The sequence below is a fragment of the Carassius auratus genome, unplaced genomic scaffold, assembly GCF_003368295.1.
Source record: "Carassius auratus strain Wakin unplaced genomic scaffold, ASM336829v1 scaf_tig00003219, whole genome shotgun sequence".
In the NCBI taxonomy this organism is placed as follows: domain Eukaryota; kingdom Metazoa; phylum Chordata; class Actinopteri; order Cypriniformes; family Cyprinidae; genus Carassius; species Carassius auratus.
In genome coordinates, this window is record NW_020523509.1 from 187,501 (window position 1) to 210,000 (window position 22,500).

General features: G+C 36.1%; 1 protein-coding gene across 6 annotated transcripts in view; it reads left to right on the forward strand.

Moving 5' to 3' along the window:
• LOC113070166 (voltage-dependent T-type calcium channel subunit alpha-1G) overlaps nucleotides 1-22,500 on the forward strand; it is a 175,081-nt gene that overhangs the window by 94,705 nt on the left and 57,876 nt on the right. For 3 of the 6 annotated variants that reach the window (XM_026243379.1, XM_026243378.1, XM_026243380.1), the window contains exons 6-14: nucleotides 887-1,178; nucleotides 2,638-2,730; nucleotides 3,772-4,588; nucleotides 5,167-5,549; nucleotides 13,213-13,364; nucleotides 15,328-15,513; nucleotides 15,615-15,729; nucleotides 16,105-16,260; nucleotides 21,289-21,354. In XM_026243379.1, coding sequence (XP_026099164.1) covers nucleotides 887-1,178; nucleotides 2,638-2,730; nucleotides 3,772-4,588; nucleotides 5,167-5,549; nucleotides 13,213-13,364; nucleotides 15,328-15,513; nucleotides 15,615-15,729; nucleotides 16,105-16,260; nucleotides 21,289-21,354 — 2,260 coding nt within the window. The remainder of the gene's footprint in view (nucleotides 1-886; nucleotides 1,179-2,637; nucleotides 2,731-3,771; nucleotides 4,589-5,166; nucleotides 5,550-13,212; nucleotides 13,365-15,327; nucleotides 15,514-15,614; nucleotides 15,730-16,104; nucleotides 16,261-21,288; nucleotides 21,355-22,500) is intronic. The other 3 variants (XM_026243382.1, XM_026243381.1, XM_026243383.1) reach the window with 1 other exon arrangement.

Here is a 22,500-nt window from a genome sequence, read left to right on the forward strand (position 1 = left end):
ATGGCCTGTCTTACACAGCGTGTTGAAGGAATCCACTGCCTCACAGAGATTGGCTTGCAGCAGTGATTATGTAACATTAAGACGGTCTTAAACCGTTAAATTGCTCTTAAGAAATATATATTTCAGGGGTAGGGTTCTTTGGAAGGCTAGGATTTGTCCGAATGGGTAATTGAAGGTACTTGTGCAGCTAATTCACCATGGCACTTTCTCTCTGAGGTGAATTTGTGTTGACAGACGGCCCAATTATCCAGTGTCAGAGTTAAACGGCATTAAAGCTAGGCCTTGCTCAATTGCATTTTTTTCTGGAGATAGTTACCGCTGATCTCGCTGCAGCCTGACTGATGCTTAAATGGGTGTTTTGCACAATCCTAGGAGAAGAGTTATTGCTCAATGCACAATTGATTGAGTTGTCTGAACTTTCTTTTTGTGCATTGCATACATTTTCGGACACAAAAGGTGAACGTTTTTTTGTTTTTTTTTTATACCCTGGCTACACTGCACTTTAGTGACAGCAAATGAGGAATTGGACTCTCAAATTTATAAAAGAACCATAAAGGGGGCCAAGTCTTTCAAAGCATAATCATTGTGCGGGAAACACACAGATTTTTTGTTGTTGTTGTTTTTCATGAACAAAATCTTTCTTCTGACTTACATATTTTCAGTTACCAAGTTGACCCCATTCACATGACCCATTTGAATGATTCCCTCACCACAAGTTCAGTTTACTGACTGCAGTCTGGAAATGTTTGTCTTTTTATCACATTAATTGGAAGGATATCTTTGAAGATTGTTTATAGTTCGATTTTTTTTTTTTTTTGGACTTTTGCATTCTTTTGTGTCATTTTTGAAGCTTGAAAGCCTCACTCTAATTTTATCCTTTGTACAGGCCTACCAGTCTAGACCTGCATAACTACTACCACACAGAAAACGATGATGAAAACCCATTTATCTGTTCTCAACCACGGGAGAATGGCATGCGCCTGTGCACCTCCATCCCCACACTTTATGAAGAGGGCCAACAGTGCCAGCTGGACATGGCTGCATACAATAGCACAGACAACTCCACCTGCGTCAACTGGAACAAGTATTACACCAACTGCTCAGCCGGAGAGGCCAATCCCTTCAAGGGGGCCATAAACTTTGACAACATTGGTTATGCCTGGATTGCCATCTTTCAGGTCTTTTGCATGTCTTCTTTTATTGCTGATTGTGTGAAGACCTACAAAAATACTTACAATGCCATAAAATGACAGCTTAGTTAAGATGCACAATATATTTTGCCTATATATATATATATATATATATATATATATATATATATATATATATATATATATATATATATATATATATATATAGTAATTGTGCATGCTCATTTCTCCTATTTTTACATTTATATTACCACTTTCATTATCTTTTGCTTGATCTTTAAAAAAACTAAGAATTTAATTACACTAATCTCAAAAATAATGCTGTTTTACATATTGTACATTGAAATGTTGTGATGCCTAAATTCACTTGTAGCATTTAAAATGTATTTATTTTTTCATTTAATTGATTGATTTTACAAAATAGAAAAACATAATTTTAATATTGGCCATAAAATGATGATAATTTATGTATAAATATAAAAAATAGGTTATCCTTATTAGGTGCCTCCTTGCATTTTACTGTAAAGATATGGTGTAAATATATGTGTAAAGATATATTTACACAGCCACCAAAATCCGAGGCTCTTTGATTGAAGTATGACATTTTATTCACTGATTGATTGCAATTGATCCAAACTAATGTTACTATCATGAGCCCAAATGTGCATACCTCAGTTTCCCTGCCCATTCAGTGATATCTTAAATACTTGACAATGTGTTTAAATAACAAAGCCCATTTGTCCTGGGATTTCGGATTAGCCTTTTTTAGAGTCTGGCATGGAGACAATTGCAGGGATCAGCGGGCTCTATTAATTTGTATTCTATTATCTTTAATCACAAAAAGGGTGATAAGGTTTTAATTCTTCTGTGCCAGACAAAATGGTCCTAATTATTTTAATCTCAAATTGAATTAAACTTGAACCTTTTGCATGTTTACAACACACCAAAAAACATTTGTAATAAATATTTAGGAGACTGTTATGTACTGAACTGCAGAATGGCCCGATAACTTAATCCTTTTGCAACCGGACAATTCTGTGGCTAGGGGCTTAATTTTTAGTGTCTAAAAATGAAATAGCTGTCTGACAGCCCTTCATCATGCTGGCACACCCAATTGCCCTGTAAATAGCAAGCAAAATGTCTTTCCTTTCCGGTTTTTCCTCTCTCCGTTTCTCCCTAATCTGTGACAGATTAATCAGAGGGATTGAAGGGTGCAAGCTGGGTATGGTGTCCCCCTTGAGCATATAATATCTGTACTGTCTACCTCATCATACATGTTTGAGTACAGAACCAAAAACTGATCACAGAAGCATATAAACAGAGATTACTTGTGCTTTTAGTTTAGTTTTTTTCATGCTTTGGATTGATGTCGCTATCTAGAATGCAAGAGTTGCATTAGTTGAATAGTTTTATATAAAAAATAATGCCTTTATATAAACTTGAGACATAAGCTGCACTGAATCCCTCTCCTTGTTCTTTCCTGTAGGTTATTACTCTGGAGGGCTGGGTGGACATCATGTACTTTGTTATGGATGCTCACTCTTTCTACAATTTCATCTACTTCATCCTCCTGATAATAGTGAGTGACTTTGGGCTGAGCTGGGCAGACCTGGACACCTTTATGAGAGCATTACCTGAACCGTCACTGACCAGACAGATTTCATTATACTGGCTCTGATGTAACTATGTGTCAGACAGCACACACACAAAAAAAATATATATTAAATATTTTTAGCTAAAAAAAAAAAATCAAAAAAATATTTAAAGGGATAGTTTGGCCAAAAATCTCAATTCTGGCCTCATTTACTGTCATAGTTGATGGATGTAATCTTCATTGTCACACAGATTCATATATAATGTTGGATTATATACAGAATATCATATCCAACTTTACAGTATACTTATGTGAAGTGACTTATGCTTTACAGCAAATCTCAACTGATTGACTTTTATTTAGTTGCAGAATATAACTATATTATCATCCAGCTCTTTATATAAAGTTGTATAAGCATGTATATTTAAAACATTTCTCAAAGGCTTGATTGCTTATATCGTCGCACAATGTAAGATATTGTATAGTATTATAACCAGCTCTAATTTGCAAAATGAGCCAATATTTCATGAAGATATTAATATATTATTAACATCGACATCATGGCTTTCTGTGAAGCTGCTTTGAAACAATGTCTATTGTGAATGTCTTAAGTTGACTTGATTTACTCAGTGTCATGTCATTTGAAACCTTTATTTCTTTCTTCAGTGGAACACAAAAGAAGATATTATGAAGAATATTGGTATTCAAACACTGTTCGACTTTCATTTCATGTAGGAAAAAAAAAATTCTCAATGTTTTCTTTTGTCTTACACAGAAGTAAGGAAGTCATACAGGTTTGGAATGATGTGATGGTTAGTAAATACTGACCGAGCTTTCCCTTCAAATGTGGCATCGAACTTCCAACCTGTTAATTTCAAATCCTTTTAGTACAGAGAATAACCATCAGTTTTATGTTTGCTATTTTTATCATGCCATCTTTTCTTGTTGTTACAGTAACAATGTTGTTAATAAGCAGTGAAGCTCTCTCTGTTCATGGTATACTCCACTCCCTCCGCTGTTTTTCAGGTGGGCTCATTCTTCATGATCAACCTTTGTCTAGTTGTCATAGCGACACAGTTCTCTGAGACCAAGCAGCGGGAGAGTCAGCTTATGAAGGAGCAGAGAGTGCGCTTCAGGTCCAACGCCAGCACCCTGAACAGCTTCTCTGAGCCAGGAAGCTGCTACGACGAGCTCCTCAAGTACCTAGTTCATGTCATCCGCAAGGGCACCAGGCAAATCGGCCACCTCATCCGGGCCGCCGGGCGCCGTGCAGGCCTGCGGATCTGTGCTTCTCCGGCGCTGGAACCACCACCCACGAAAAGACGGCATCAGAAACAGCGCCAGGGATCCATCCGTCCCGTCATGCACCATCATCATCACTTCCACCATCACTACCATCTGGGAAATGGGAGCGTCCGTACTGATGGGGGCAGAGAAGGGGACATCCAGAGTTCCCAAAGTGTCAATGCCAGCAACTCTGGGCATCTCATTCGACCTGTCATTGTACCTCAGCAGGAGCCCCTTTGTGGGTCTCTGGGTCCCAGTGGTGCAGAATCAGTGCATAATGTTTATCAGACTGCGGGCCACCTCGAGCCTCTGCGCTGCAGCCCATCACCTTGTTCCATGGTGTTTCAGGCGTATAAAAGGAACTCTGTGCCATTTGCGGCTCCAGTGCATAAGAACTACCCCACGTTACAGTCATCTCTGGCCTTAGAGCAGCTCAGACAGAGAATCCTGGAGCCAGGAGGAGGCAGTTGCACTGCTAGTGTCCTTACCAACCTAAACATCCCCCCAACTCCCATCAACACCTCACAGTGCCTGGTGGAGACACAAGGTCCTCCTGGTAAATGTTCATAAAATGCTTGATGCGTGAAACACATGATTTAAGAGTAGAGCTGGGCAGTATGAACAAAAGAAATCATTTTAGATATTGTGAATGTTTTATTTTGTATGTATTATCACGGTTACACTATGTATTATTGTTGCATTTGCTAGAAACTCAACCCTGAAATATCTATTAAATACTGATAAAGTGAAATGATTAGGGTGTTTTTATTCATAAAAAATGAATAAATGTATTACATACTTTAGATGATAAAATGGATAAAATGAATTTTTACAAAAACCCAAACTTACTATTACAATACACCTTACAACTAAAACTGTCGACAGATAATTATTTTATTATATATTTTTGTACATATACTGTTTGAATATATATATATATATATATATATATATATATATATATATATATATATATATATATATATATATATATATATATATATATATATATATATATATAGTTTTTTTTATGTTTTACTTTGACATAATAGCTAAAAATTGGAAAACTAATAAAAAAATTGAGACAGAAATAGACATTTGTTTATGCATCATGCTTTTTCTCATACATTTCAGGCAAGATCATCTTTAAGGATGCGCTCCTGAGTCGCAGTGGCACAAACTTAGACACAACTTTGACCTTTGACCCCGAGACATGTCCGTATTGCGCCAAATCGATGGCTAATGACTCCGAGGGAGTGGATGGGATTGAGACGGCAGACTCTGACAGTGAGGGCGTGTACGAGTTCACACAGGATGCTCATTATCGGGACAGCAGAGATCCCAACAGGAAGAAGAAGTTGTTTGCATTAGGAGCCCGGGCAGCAAAGGTGGTCCTTTTCTGGAGGCTGGTGTGTGACACGTTCCGTAAGATTGTGGATAGCAAATACTTCGGACGAGGAATAATGATCGCTATTCTCATTAACACACTCAGCATGGGCATTGAGTTCCATGAGCAGGTTAGTGCACATCTCTGTGCTGTTCTCACTGATTTCATATCAGTTTTTGATTTGAAATTATGTTTTTGCCTCTGAGTTAAAAAAGAAAAAAAAAGAAAAGAAGTTCATTTTAACTATATCTCTCACTTTATTTCCACATAATTGTGTCTTTATATCTCGCAGTGTGCTTTTATACCTCACAATTATTGCTCCTTTATTTCTAGTACGTATTGTTTTTATATATCCCATTTGTGAATATTTCTCGTAATAGCAACTCTATATAATTTGGACAATTATGTATTTGCTTTACTTAAAGTAAGATATATTTTTAATCAATTAATGCTTTTATTAAAAAAGTATTCATTTAATTGATCAAAAGCGACAGTAAAGACTTTTTAATGACATTTTAATGATCTAAGCGCAGTGCGCAGGTGCACTCGGTGTGTCTGAATCCACTTTTGCTAGTTTAATGATGGGAAAACAGTCGGTGTGCCCATGCACATGGTCTAACGGGTTGTCTCTATTCTCCTAATAAGTAATGGGTGTTTTTTTGGTGTAATGTGCAATAAACCAATCATTCTTATCTCCCATCCCCCTTAAAAGCCAGTTGCGCTCGCACTATGGTGGGTTCGCTGCCCTTTGCTTTCCATCTGCATGACTTTTGTTGTTTACCATTGTGTGGTAATTCGCCGTGCTAGAGAATGAGCACGAGTGAAGGCTGAACTAAACAGAGAGGGCAACTGGCACACATCTGAAATTCATAGCACTGTTTACACAGTGTGCTCACACGCTTTAGTCTTCCAGAGCCTTTGGAGGGCACACACCGTGGTTCATGCCTGCTTGCAACGACCCCCGTCCTGCACGAGATTGAAGTCGTAACTCAGGGCTTTGAGGTGTACAACGACGAAAATTGTCAGTATCTTATGACACATTGCAACTTTGATTTGACGAATTCCTTGGGAGTGAGAGTTTTGTATTTTTCTCAGAAAATGCCTGATTCTCAGACAAGAAAACAACATTCATCATCACTTACTCTGATTAGAATTTATTTATTCTGGTAATTTGAGAGTTATTCAAAATAAATGAAGTAAATGGGAACATCTGCTGGCAACCAGGAGTGAATATGTTGGGCAATGTAGATAGTTTTTTTGTCTTCGGCCTTGTGAAATCAAGCGCCAAAATGTGAATGTTTAATTAGATGCACAGTTTGTATGATTTTATTAAAATGTTATGCTCATCAAGGCTGCATTTTTTTTTAAAATTAAGAATACAGTAAAAACAGTAATATTGTAAAATGTTATTACAAACGTAAAATAACTGTTTCTATTGTAAATATTTAATATTTTCAGCAGCCATTACTCCAGCAATTTTGTAGTGTTTTTGGCGGTCCACTTATGTTGTCAAGATTTTTACAATACTACGGAAGTTCTAAGCGGCCATGCATTATAATATTTTTTCTTCTTGTTTTCTCGTTATAATGACTTAATTTTCTTGTTTTCTCGACATAACGAAGTTCGTTTTCTCGTTATAACGACTTAGTTTTCTCTAAGAAGTTACAAAACTGCACCAGCAGGTAGCACTATAGACATGAATATAACACTATCCACTTTACTGTACGCGGACCTTCCTCGTGATCGCTATAATTTGTGCAGTCTTCATTACTGACATTTAATTAATTCATAAATGTTAAATGATTGAATCAATATGAATATTTTGTGTATAAAGTTCCTGCTAGATGCATGAGTTTCACCAACGCGTTCTGTGTCATAAAATAACTGCTTATCAAAACCAAGGTTGACATCACTGTATTCTGTTTATCTACAGTAGGACGGGATTTAACGATGCAGGCTGATGTGCTTCTTTTCCTTATTACTAATCTTTATTGTTAACCATATTGATGAGAAATGTGATGTATATGTAAAATCCATAGGCTAATTTAAATCAGTTTTGTTGTATAATGTTGTAATCGTTTTTTTTTTCTACACACACACACACACACACACTACACATACACATGGACGCTCTTTTCAAACAGAAGCTTGTAACACACATGATATCTGCTACATCATATAATGACTACTACAAATTACAAATTATATATAATTTTATTTCAAATAAAGGGAAAATGAAAAGTGAGATTAATCCAAGCAGCTCTAATGGCGCGGTGTTGCCTTTTAAACATGTTAATTACAAAAACAAAATGTTTGTTGTACTGTCTCTGGAAAAATCAACAGTGATTGATCAGCCTTTATTTATATACAGTATTCTAGATGTTATTACCTAGGCGAAGCTAAATTTGCTGAAATATAGGCTACAGTAAGAGCGCCTGCATGGTTGCCCTTTAGATGCCTGTCAAAGTTGAGTTCGTTACTATAGCAACAGTAAAACTGTCATGTCGTTATAACGAGAAAACAAACTTTCATTATGTCGAGATAACAAGACAAAAAATTCGTTATAACGAGAAAACGAACTTCGTTATGTCGAGATAACGAGAAAAATAAGTTGTTATAACGAGAAAACTACTTTCGTTATGTCGAGATAACGAGAAAAATAAGTCGTTATAACGAGAAAACGAACTTCGTTATGTCGAGATAACGAGAAAAATAAGTCGTTATAACGAGAAAACTACTTTCGTTATGTTGAGATAACGAGAAAATTAAGTCGTTATAACGAGAAAACAAAAAGGAAAAAAATATATAATGCATGGCCGCTTAGAACTTCTGTACAATACAAAACACAATTTAGAATTTAGACTTTTGAATGGTGATGTATATTTGGAGGTGTAAGCTTTATGGACCTGTAACAAAAGAAATATGCACGCAAACGTACACGGATGGCATTCCCCTCCCCCTCAGGACTTCAGCTTCTTTTGTCTCTCCTCTCGTTTTGTTCCCTGTAAACTCCTGGGGAATTCTGGCAGTGAACGTGTTCTTTATGAAGCGGTCCATCTGGAGAATTGGAGACTGAGATGGAGCAAGAATTTGGATGCACATGGTCACTTATAAAACATCCAGTTTGGCTAATTGCATCTGTTCTGTTTCACATTCCTGTTTTTCATACTTGTCTGAGCTCCTCTCTCCCAGTCACTGACATCCTGCATCACTTTTTAAACCCACTGTGGAATGAAGAAGCAGCTCTCGACTACAACAGTTCCAGCTTTGTTTATCGGTCCTGGGCTTGAAATGTTGCTAGTAGGGTTCAAAACATTATTTGATGTTGTGTTGTCCAGTTTTTGTATTCCATTGTGCGGCACAGATGGAACAATCACACACTGCTGGATGAAGTTAAGATCAAGTGGAGTTTCACAGAGTGTACAGCAGGAATGTGTGAATGACTGAGAAGAACAGGCAGAAGAGTTCGCTCCACGTTGTTCTGAGCAGTGTTCTATGTGGCCTCCTTCCAGACTCTACTCTGTGTTTCTTGGAGAGGAGACATGTTGATCGTTTGATCTTATGCATGAAAACCTTACAAAACCTGACCACATGGCTGCTATTTACAGAGCTGGAGTGTGTGCTTTTTATCTAAGAGGTTAAATATAAATCCACAGGCACATCTCCATCTCTCATTCCATCAGTTATCACGTTCTACCTTTAGCCCAGGTTTTTCAGAAGCTCTTCAGCCCATTCGGTTTCTTTTATTTCTTGGCTTTGTTGTTGTTTCCCTTCCCTTTCGGGCTATATATCTGTCAACTCTTTTAGCCAGAAATGGATGTTTGCTTCCATAGCTTTTAGGATTTTACTAAACAAATTGCAAGCAGAAAACTTATGCTTGTGGACAATACTAGTACCATTAAAAATGTTGGTCATTAAAACAACAGTCAAACAGCTAAATATTTTATGCTTACAAAGGCTGCATTTATTTTATGAAAATTATATAATTATATTGTGAAATATTATTACAATTTTGGAAACATTACATTTTTTCTTTTTTTGAAGTTGAAAACTAATATTTTAGTGAAAAAACATTTTATTTTCATGATTATTTGATGGATATAAAGTAAAAAAAAAATTTTTTTATTTGAAATAGAAATTTTAAGTGGAAATGTAAAAGGCTTTACTGTCACTTTTGATGAGTTTAATGCATCCTTATGCATATGTTTGCAAAATTCACATTCACAATATATGTATTTAATTTTAATTTATTAACTACAGTATGTTCCTCTCCCTTCCATGAATATGAATTGAGGTCTCAAGGTTGATGTCTCAATGTTATATAGCGTTTTTTTTGTAAGTTTTAAATCTTATTTTATTATTATTATTGGAAACCCATTTGTTTATCAGTAGGTGTATCTTTGTAAAAGTGCTGTATTTTTTGCATCCCCCCTAAACAGTGTGTTTGATTGCCTTTGTTGGGTTCAACCAACTCTATCTCACAGCCAATTCATACATATTTTCAGTTGGCTAATTTGTATGAAATATGAACCTCAGTTGTAAATTTTTGTATGGTTTCTGTGATGGTTAGGTTTAGGAACGTGGTTAGGTGTGGTCCTACGTACAAATTCCTACAAATTTGCCACCTTGTAAAATTTTTTTTTGTGCATTTTCAAGAATTAGCTACAGTGAACCTTGTCAAATACAAATTGCTGTGTGATTGGTTTGGTTTTGGCAGATTTTGAGGTGCTTTCAATTTTCTAATCAATTTATGTTCTTTCAAAATCAGACATTTCAAACAGCTCAACCCCATGTTGTGGTCAAAGAGAAACCATCCTGTTTTCCAGCTTAAGTATCTTGTTGACACATACTTGTAGGTGAACTTTTCTAAACTCTAAATCGTGAAGCTATAAAGTCCTTTAAGCTTACAATACTTCCCTGCAGACTGGCAGCGCAGGTTGTAGCAGTCTGGTTCGTGTGCTCGTGTAGAGAGGAGGATGTTACTGCTCAATTGGACACATCTTATCTCTCTAACCTGTACTATGAATTAATAAAGGACTTTGCCTTCAATATGAAACTCCAATTTGCAGCATCACTTCCACACAATTCCAAGCCACTCATTAATGCAGTACCCAATCCCAATATGCATCTCTACTAGGAATCTCAGTGTGTCTTTCAACCTCTTACGCTCACTCTGCCCCTTTTCTGCTTCCTTTCCCTTCCTAATGTGCTATTGGGGCATAATGGTTATTGTTGTTGTGGCTATGAAAGTTAATGAGTACAGAGGGTTGCTTGCTTTGTTTCAGGACTTGCCTTGGGACTTCACTCAATCTTTGTAATGACACAGGCTTTACAGTATTGCTGAAACAGCAATGATTTCCTATCCTTAGATAAGAGGATGTATTATGTGGGTGTTTGACTGCATGGGTTTACCCTAATATGAAAATAACCAATAAAATATCAATTTATGTTATATGACTAATGTGTGTGAGGAACCTTGGCTCAAATGCAGCTCCAACTTCCAATAGGCAGTACTTAATGGGTTCTTTAAAATGTCAATGTTTTTATCCACTGCACATCCACCTCAAGCATTTATTTGCTTTAGACGAGAACTTCTTACTAAGTGAATTTTTTAGGCTATTCAAACCATTATGTGGTGAACCTTTTAGCTTGTCTACAAGCCATTTGAGCTGTAATGAGGTTACATAATGAGAGGAAATGAGACCAGCTAGTTTATGCTTCAATGAAACAATCACAACTGCTCATCATGGCCTTCAATTGCTTCGAACTTTTTCTTTTTTCATTGGATGTAAAGCATGCACTCGTCATTGTTGGTAATGAGGGAACACATCTCATTCTTGGAAAGTGGCCACCACAGCCATGTTCCTTGCCAAAGTAACTTTTTTGTTGTTGAAGAAAACTTAGCTTTTTTTTCTGAATGAGAATAAGAATTAATAAATATTGTATAATTTTTATAATTATAAAATTCTAATTTAATATTTTATTACAAATTATTTTATAAATGTTGATATTATTATTTCAAATCTATTCTGAACTTTAGTGCAGTGAGTTGTTTTTTTTTTTATCCTCGTGGCATGGTTCTTTGTTTATAGGAGCTGTATAATTAGGTAAAGAGACTCTGATCTTGTGTTTGCCATGTGTTGGAATGAGAAGCAACTGATAGTGGCATGCAGCTGCTGAGATATGGCCCATTAAGAGCAATTAATCTGAAGAGGGTTCTGAAGTTCAGGCTTGTCTGAGCCTTCTGTCTGGATGCTTCTCATCAGCCCAAGATTTTTTTAACCACTTTATGTAAAATAACCTATAATAGGCTTACATGCTGGATCAGAATTAGTTTTTTCATGTTGCACAGAAAGTTCTAACTGGAAATGTTTTGTGAAAAACATTTTATCAAAGCATGCATGTCGAGTCTTCAGGCTCTGAGTTCTCAGAAAAACCACTCCTGCATAGATTTGTGTGTGGTGTACTCTTCCCACAAGTGGTCCTGATTTGAACCAAAGGGCCTCACCCAATGAAGAGGCCAAGTGCAAGCTCCTGCTGGGTAGACAGTGCCCAGCCCTGGGCTGCTCTGATCCAAAAACAACTAAAAAAAAAAACTGTTGGCTTTCTTCCCTCTGTGAAACACCTCAACAGCCACAAATAGCCCCACACTTCATCATCGTGCTCCACGGACCACTTCTCAATCTGATTAGATTAGATTTAATTCTATTAGCTAATATAGATGTTATTTTTCATTTCATGCACAGGATGTAATTGTATTTTTTCCTCATTACTTTGCGGAAAACAATCATCACGGTAAAACAATTACACATGTTTTTGTCATCGTTTAAATCTCTGAAGTTCAGCAACCTGTCTAAATGTCTCTTAGAATCACTGTTAGTTTTCATAGGAAAATAGTTGCGTGCTTGGGGATGTTGTGTTTTGTTTTCAGGCGTTTAAGACTCTGTTCATTAAACCCAGCTAGCCGTGATGTTTCAAGAATGTGTTATGCGTGCTGGGTCTCTTGCCCAGTCTCATTTTTACAATCGAAAAAACTGAAGCGAAATATGAACCGGCCCATATGTCTCTCCTTCAATTCACCCGTGTCTCATAAAAAACAAAAACCCTCTCTTTCTGCATTCCGAACTATCAACAACATCAATTACACCAGGGAATCCGCGGTTCTTTCTTTGTAGTTCACCTGTATCTGAGATTTAAGTTCAGCCTGGAGTCGTTCAAGACAATGCGCTCTAATGAAACAAAAGAACAATGAGAAACTCGGTGTTTGTGATGTCGAAAAGTTAATCCCCACGTTAGTTTATCTAGCACAGTCTGCACCGCGAGCTATAAGGAATTATGAGGCCATGTGTTCGGTTTAATTAAATGAGAACTAAATATGACCTGGGCCCTTTGGAGTTGAGCAGATTTGTAGGTTTTTAGATCATATTTTTCTTATATAAATACTCAACTGAGATGAGAAAGTTACAAGTTTACATTTTTTGTTGAGTCTGTGAATCAAATAATCATGCAGGCCAAGGAGAGCGACACTTCTGTAGTCTGTAGCTGCTTTCAATAATCTATACAGATCCAGGCTTTGAGACAACCTGAAAAATATATATTTTATTTCATTTTAATATGTCTTTGATCTGGGTGTCCCCCCCCCCTTGCTTTATTTTAATTAGTAATTATTAGTATTAACATTTTAGTGCACAAAAAATGTATCCTCATGTATGTGTGTTTTTTACAACAGTACTGACATGGCACAGATATGTGATAGTGTTGTTTTTAATATGTTCTCTCTCTTTTTTTTTCAGCCTGATGAGTTGACAAATGCTCTGGAAATCAGTAATATCGTCTTCACCAGTTTGTTCGCACTGGAGATGCTCCTGAAACTGCTGGTTTATGGTCCTTTTGGCTACATCAAGAACCCTTACAACATCTTTGATGGTATTATTGTGGTAATCAGGTACACATGCTCTTCTGCATTTTTTCCTTAGTACTTCTAAAAATTAATAACATGGCCTGTGTCACTGTTTATTGATGTTCATCTTCATTTCTGAAAATGCACACTGGCAGTGTGTTATATCACAACAGCCTCAGCCAGACAGAATGCAGCCATTTACTGAGTGATGGGACATTTGTTGCCTGTTCAGTCTGATGACTGTCAGCTGTCATGATGAGTGCTGCAATTTCACGCCCATCCATTCACAATTGACATGAATTTGCACATACTAAGACGTGTGAACAAGCAAAGGATTTGGCGTGGTTCAACGTTATGATTGGTTCTTGCATTTAATAATGCTCAGCGTGTTGCATAGATACAGTCACCAACTATTCTGGTGGCGTGGTTTAACGTGGGTTGGAAAACAAATACTGGTACCATAGTAACACAAACATTCTTAAGATGGAAAATCAAGAAATTAAGTTTTTTTCTTTAACCCTCTGGAGTCGATTAACACATATATGCGTTATGAGTCATTTTCTCCTGATAACCCCGAAAATAACTTAAATTACACTTTCAGTTTTGATCGTACAGATAAGAGCAGTACATCAATCAAATCTGTAAAGGGTCTACTTTTTTGTATACAGACATAATAACAACAAAACTTTGTGCACTTATAAAATAAAGATAACAAACAAGGTGTGCTGTCTGCAGCATGTTTGCGCTGATCTTCATTTAGAAACGCGTCATTAAAATGAACTGTAACTCAGTGAATATAGAAAGCTTGACATGTCTACTTTTAAACGAAACAAGTGCTGCCGAAAACAAATATTCTGTTATAAAGTAATCCATATGAAAACAACGCGGCGTCCATTTTTCGCGTCTCCCTTCATTATCTTCTAATGCGACCACTCGCCCGCGCTATTCGCGATGAGGGGAATAAGACATAATTCACCTCAAAAAGATGTGATATGGTTGAGGATTTGAGATTTGAATTTCCTCAGAAAAAAATAATGAAGCGCTTTATTCAGCAGAGTTCATAAACACGATTAAGTCTCTTTTTGTTTATTTATTTATACTTTAAATACCTCTACTTCAAAAATAAATCCATAAAAATACATACATAAAAAAGAAAAAATAGATAATAGAATAGAAAATTTAAGTTAAAATATAATATAAAACATAACAAGCTAAAATTATGTATTAAAATAATAATGCAAAGGAACTAAAATAATAAAGTACTATTTAAATTATTAATTTAACTTCAAGGATTATTTGACTTTTTATATTTAATAATTATTTTGTTTTTTGTTTATACTCAAAGCAAGTTATACATATATAAGGAATATAAAACAGCAAAAAGCATAAAAAATCAAGCAGCTTTTTAAATGAAGAAAATGGATATAACAAGCTGAAATTATAAAAAAAATATTAAAATAATTTATTATAATAAATAAAAATAATAATTAAGTATTCTTTAAATTATAAACTATTATTAAAGTAAATTAAAATAGATTCAAATAAAAATAAGATGTGTTGATGCAATACACTACAGTTCAAAGGTTTGGGGTCAAAGGTTTTGAAAAAAGTCTAAATGAAGATGCATTTATTTGTTCAAAAATTATTAAAACAGTAATACTATGAAATATTTATAAAATTTTACTAAACTGTTTTCAGTTTAAATATATTAAAGATTTGCTGTCAACAGTTGTCTCTAATTATCTTGTTGCTGAATTGCTTGCGTTTACAGCAGTTTTATTTTTGCTTATTTTATTCAACCGGCTAGTGAAATTTTTGGCTTTGTTTGAAATGCAACAAACCACTCTAAAACATTTCGGAATGATTTTATTAAAAAAAATAACCCAGTGTATTGCATTTCTCCCTTAGGAATGAAAGGGTTACTATGATAGCCGGGATTTGCTTTAGCATTGTCTTTGGTGTGCATTCTGTCAGATAGTCAGATGTGTGTGTTTATATGTGTTGACAGTGTCTGGGAGATTGTTGGCCAGCAGGGAGGAGGTTTATCGGTGCTGAGGACCTTCAGACTCATGCGTGTGTTGAAGCTGGTCCGCTTTATGCCCGCCCTGCAAAGGCAGCTGGTGGTCCTGATGAAGACAATGGACAATGTTGCCACCTTCTGCATGCTGCTAATGCTTTTCATATTCATTTTCAGGCAAGATGAGAGATCACTTTGTGCAATTTAAAAAGACTGTACATTCAGTCTGTTTATTTGACATTTGAGCTATTTATTCTTTTTGTAATTTTGTTTTACAGTATTCTAGGCATGCACCTGTTTGGATGTAAATTTGGTTCTGAGAGAGATGGAGACACACTTCCTGACCGCAAGAACTTTGACTCTTTGCTGTGGGCCATTGTAACAGTTTTTCAGGCAAGATTCCGGCATGCTACACAAGCTGCAGTTTCAATCAGGCATCTTAACATCCACACATAAATGGTGATCAAGTCATAAATGGACAGCACAAAATACAGATGTAAACATGTTGTGTGCTCCCAGGTAATAACACATGCTCATATTACGTTTCGTGCATATAAAATAAGTATTTCTTTTAATTCACAACACAATAATAAAATTAGAAAATGTAATATCTTAACAATTATTTTGTGGGGATATTTCCTAATATTACTGTTTTATTGTAGTTTTGATCAAACGATACATCACTGATGAGTATAGGAGACTTCCGACCCCAAAATGTTGAACACAAGTATAAATGGCAGTTTATTGTGTTTGTTGCTTGTACATCAGATCTTGACTCAGGAGGACTGGAATAAGGTACTATATAATGGGATGGCCTCCACCTCTCCTGTGGCTGCTCTGTACTTCATCGCCCTCATGACTTTTGGAAACTATGTCCTGTTCAACCTGTTGGTGGCTATCTTGGTGGAAGGATTCCAAACTGAGGTAAAGCCAGATTCCAACCTAGCCTCTACATTTTTTCATCCTCTTTTTTTTCTTCACTCCACAGTCTGTCTTCTCTTTTTTGTCCTTTAGAGTCTAGCACATATTCCAACACCGTATCTTTCTTCTCTCTTTCACCACTAGCTCTCTCCTGTCCCCTTCGTCTAACACTATGTCCTAAACAGGCACGATGTGACAAGATTCAAGTGAAAAGCAATTTTTCTGTCCAGGCTGAAAGCAAAGATGCAGCTCGACGCAACAAAATCACAGCCAATCTGTTTGCGTACTTTCTCACACTCAATTCCACAGATAAAGAGCATGAAATTAAGAACACGTACTGTGTATTTTCATCAATTTGATAATTTCCAAGTCCTTTTCATGGTTTTCATTAAGGTGCTTGAAGGATTTTTCAAATAATTTGTCCTATTAAACGTCCTTACCGTTTTCTTTTGATCTTTTTTTAAATGTTCAGTATTGTGTGAGGAGCGAGTTTGATCCACTTAATTTCATATGGGCAGGGGTGCGTGGAGCAACACACCATAGAAGAGACACTTGCTGATTTTCTGTGTAGAGTACTAGCATACTACTCTTGTGGCAGAAATAGTAAGGATAGTATCCTATCCTGAATTAAGTGACTATTGGGGTGTTTTGTAGTATAAATAGTGTATTTTCCGGACTATAAGTCACACTTTTTTTCATAGTTTGGCTGGTTCTGCGACTTATAGTCAGGTGCGACTTATTTATCAAAATTAATTTGACATGAACCAAGAGAAATGAACTAGGAGAAATGAACCAAGAGAAAACACTACCGTCTACAGCCGCCAGAGTGCGCTCTATGCTGCTCAGTGCTCCTGTAGTCTACCACTGAGCAGCGTAGAGCGCCCTCTGGCGGCTGTAGACGGTAATGTTTTCTCTTGGTTCTAAATAAATGTGACTTATAGTCGAGTGCGACTTATATATGTTTTTTTCCTCATCATGACGTATTTTTGGCCTGATGCGACTTATACTCAGGTGCGACTTATCGTCCGAAAAATACGTATAAATTGTGTGTGTAGTTCACACCAAAAACAAAAACTATAAAGATAACTAACGTTAGAGTAGGATAACTATAAAGATAATTTATTGTAAGTGCATGCTGCATTTGTTATCTGCCCCTCTAAATGCATAAGCTTTTTAAAGATGGATTCTGATGAACTGTTAACTGATTTACCATTCATTAGCTGGAAAACAAATATCTGAAAGTGATTCCAATGGTAAACTCCTTCTCTCCTTATTGTGGTGTGGATACAACAGTGCATAGTATGCCATTTGGAACAAATTCATTGTTTATTTGATCAAAATGTAAATGTCAGATGCTATTTTGTGCAGATTTAGTTTTTGTCAAATATGTTTCGAAATGTCAGCTTGAGATTTCTGTCTTTCACATTCATGAAGATTATAGTTGTACTTCAAAAATAGCTCTCTGGGAGCATTTCCGCATGAACTGAATTGGAACTTAGCACAACAGAAGTACAGAAGCAACTGACAAAGTGTGGTGTCATTGTCAAAGCTGGTTAGGATAGACACATGGAAAGCTTCTTGCTTTGTCGCATTGTGCCTGGTTAGGACACTATATGCTATTCAACTGGAAGAGATGAGTTTCTTGTTCCGTGTATAATAGTGCTTAGTCCATGCTCAAGAGCACTCCCTCTCATCCTCCTTCCTTCAGTCTTTTTCTTTATCACCTCCTTTTTCCATGATCTTATGAGACAACTTATCTCCCAATGCATAGCAGCCATTCTTCTCTGACAGATAGACAGACGCGCACACAGAAATGGCCAGGCTCAAGATAAATCACAGATATAAATGTTATACCTATGTATCATTTTGGGTGGAGGGGTTGTTTTATTACTGTCTCTTTGGAAAGAGGTGAACCGAATCATGCAACTTGACGTGTGTATACGGTGCAAAATAAGATTTGATCACCTTTATTTTTATTGTACGATTAATTTAAAAAAAAAGAAAAGAAAAAGAAAACTTTCACATGCAGTTTGTTGAAGTTCTGTTGTTTGGCGTTCTAGTGGATCTAATACGGATAAATGTTACTGTAAATCTAAGACCTGACAACTCATTTATTTTGAACTCTGCTCACATGGTGGATTCAAAAGATTCATAAAACTTTGAATGAAAAAAGAATCTCTAGATTTTGATTGATTGTTCAGTTGAGCAAAATCCATTGTTAGAACAACGAACAGATGAATCAAAAATGATCAAGTGCTGTTTCTGTAACACCTCATTAGAGCAACAAAAAGAGCAACAAAACACGTGATTGAAAATTGCTTTGCCATTCATATTAATTTACATAAATGGAGTGAAAGAGAAAGTTCTGGATTTTTAGTTGCCTTGAGAGAAGGTATTATCTGGACAGAACTCAATTCTTTGCCTTTTTCCCCTCTCTAAAACATGAGCGTGCCTCTCCTCTGCCTGCCTGCCAGACCAAAATAGCTTTCATACTGCATCGTGGCAGCTTAGAGGAAATTATGTTGCTCAGAAGTCTTCAAAATAAACTCTCTAGTCTTAATAAGAGAAGATAGCCCACTATCTGCTGTTACCTTTACTAAGTGCATCAAATATCTCATTGTAACTGTTCTGATGCCAACAAGAATGCCAATCTCCTGCTCTCCCCTAAAACTGATGAACACTGCTGGCTTAATATTTTAACCTTACAATGGATACTGTATGAAAACTACAATAAAAAACTTGCAGGTATCAGGAGTCACACACGCCAGACGCTTCACGTTCAGTTCAAGCAGCGGCCTAGAACAGTTTCTTAAATCACCAAACGGGCAAAAGTTCACTTCAAGAATTATCAAAAAGTGGCAAAGATGAGTTCTATGTTTAAAAAAAACAGTGCAAAATGGAAATAAAATGCATGATCTATATTACAGCTCTCTATATGAATCATACAGACTTTATTAGAGCCACAGGAACACAACCGTTTCACTGAACAATGCACAATACACAATTTTACAGCCCAGGGTGAAGTTTTTATGTACATTAACAATGATTTGAGACGAATATGATGTAATTTAATATAAAACTATGAGTGGCGTTCTGTGGCTGAATGTACATATCAGTTTGCTTTCTCTCCTAACAACTTTAAATCTGCAACTTCACTGGTTAATAAATTTATTAAAGTGACCAGCTGGATATAAACTAATGCAAATTGATGGTAACAATCGTGATATTTAACATTTGGGTCAGACTTGCATGTGTTCAGCCTCGATAGCAAACATACTGCTGTTCTTTCGCTACTGATGCAGGATCTAGTTAACGGTTTAATTACTTTATAATGATATGAAAACATGTAGTGTAGTATAATGTACGCACACGGTTTCATTGTCTGTTTTAAATCGTCATCTGAAGTGTCCTACTCTGTGCAGTGTCAGGTCAAAACAAACAGCACATGGTGTCAGTGATTCCGACTCTAGAGGCTGCTCTCACTCTCGTTCTCATACTGTCTCATGTGAGCTGAGCTTCAGCTGCTTCAGCAACAGATGCAACCAGGAAAAAACTGTCGGCAATCAACTATTGGTACCGATTAATCGGCAAAACCGATATATTGGTCAACCTCTATAATGTCCCTTCAACAGCGTGATGTTCATTGATTTCTTTATGTAATCACACTGCCGAGGTGGTCTCGGTTGGACTAGCATGTCAGTCTGTATGTCAGAAAGTGCAGTGGTCAACTTCTCCATGTATTTTATTGGTTAAAAACTAGATTTTTTTTTTTACTACTCTATTTGTTTCCATCTTTGCACAAATACCTTCACAGGCCATTTACTTGATCAAAAATATAGTAATATTATGAAATATTATTATATTTTTAAATAACGGTTTTCTATTTTCATATATTTTAAATTGTCATTTATTCATGTGATGGCAAATCTAAATTTTCAATCTTTATTGTCACATGATCCTTCAGAAATCTTTCTAACATGCTGATTTGGTGCTCAAGAAACATTTCTTATTATCTTGAAAACAGTTGTTTAACAGTGCTATTTAACAGTTTGATACTTTTTAAATGATTCTTTATTAAATATAGATTTTTATAACAATGTTTTTACCATCCCTTTTGATAAATTTTATGCATCATTGCTGAATAAAAATATTAAAAAAAAAAAAACAAAATATATATATATATATAATTATAAAAAAACATATACAATTATATTTTATTATATGATTGTTTAATAAGTTATAACATGAGTGCATAATTTAAGACCCATATATAAACTACACACTCCTCTGAAAAGAAAAAGCAGGCACAAAGGTGGACAAATTTAATTAAAATGTTGAACACTGACAAGTTGTAGCATGACATGCCCAGCACTCTCATTAGACTGACTGGATGCCAAGGAAAGGTACCCAAATTCGTTTTAGTTCTTGTTACAGAGGCAATAACAATGAAAATGACTAAATGTGTTGTTATTCTTGTTGAACATAGTTTTCCAAGAAATTCTGCACTTTAAAAAATTAGTTGTGCACTGAAGAGAGTCATAGTTTGACCTGAAGCAGAGTCTGATCTTGTTTGTAATACAAATCATTTGTAGAATTAAAAGAAAAACATACATTTATACACATTTAATATTTCAGTCAATTGCAGTCATTCTCTGGATGTAATTCACTAATTTACTCTGACAGATCACAAAGTGAAAAATTAAATGTTATTTCAAAGGAGCTGGAGGGGAAAAAAACAAAAGAGTTCATATATTTAAGAGAATAAAAGAGGCAAGTATTGAAACCTGCAGTTGCAGCATTTTAACTGTGGGCAACAATTACATAAACTCACTGTACTGAGAATTTTAACAGGCTAAACTCCACCCAAAATGTATAATTGCTTTAACTTCAATAGAAGTATTTGCTGAAATGTGGGAGTCAGATTTCTCATAATGTGTCTTTGTCAATTTTCTAACAATATCTGTGCTTTTTTCCCCTTCTGTCTTACCCTTTCACTCTGTGTGGTAAAATCCTAACACATGTCCACTTTAGGAAGTATCCAAGAAGGAAGATTTGCATGGCCAGCTGAGCTGTATTCAGCTGCCTATAGACTCAGGGGTATGTAGCACTCCGCATGATGTAACCCACTGAGACTAACCAGGAGGACCGCTGCGTTTGTGGACAGTGTCACTTGTGATTGTTTCTTGTAGAAGCAGACTTAAAGTCTTTCTTCAGGTTCACTTGCTCAATGCCTGGCGGCAGAGTACAAACCTTGTAGAGCCTCATGCTTTATTTTATCTGTCTGAAAGGATGTTTTTAGGCTTACGGGAAGCCTCAGCGAAATCAAACAAAGCCAGACAGACTGCTGTGCAAAAGCAAATAAGGCAACTGGAAAGTCCTTTTGAATAGATCTTAAAAACAGTTTATGTGGATATGTCTCTGAAAAGCTATTTACTTTAATTATTTTGATCTTGTAGATTTGCTCTGCATGGTATCATCATTTTTTTATTTAACTACATTTAAAGATTTATTCAAATAGCCCTCCGCTAAGTTCAGCTGCTCAGCAATCGAGAACATTTATTCAGTGAGCCAGGGCTGAGTGGAAACACTTGACCCTGTCGAGGAGACTCTGTCTGTTTGTGCTTCTGGACATCACATCTCGTGTTTGTTTTCATTCATGCAGCTGTGCTAGGTGACACATGCAGTGGAAGGCCATGAAATGGAGAGCATCAATGAGGTTTTGAACTGGTCTCTTAAACATTCCAGTCCTTCACCTTGACAATTAATTTACATAAACCTCTATGCTAGTCCTTACTCAAGAGCTATTAGCACATCTAATGTCAAGACATGCCTTAAATCACTCTATCAGCAAGGTTGGTCAATCTCAGTAGAATTCTCAAATTAAGACCTGATTGTTAAGCAGCAGTTGCACAGCAACCATAACAACTTAATTGACAGTACAGCCCCAGTAGACGTTCTTTCACACCTTGTACCTGACCAAAGCAGTTCTGGCAAACAAAAATTAATGGAGTCATTCTAAAATTTCAGACCGAAATGACTATTCATTGAAAACCTTGACCTCAAAGGGATAGTTCACCCAAGAATGAAAATTGTCATTAATTACTCACGCTCTTGTCGTTCCAAACCCGTAAGACCTTTGTTCTTCTTCAGAAAACAAATTAAGATATTTTAATGAAATCCGAGAGCTTTATGACTCTGAATAGACAGAGTAATTTTATGATGCTACGAAAATACTTTTTGTGC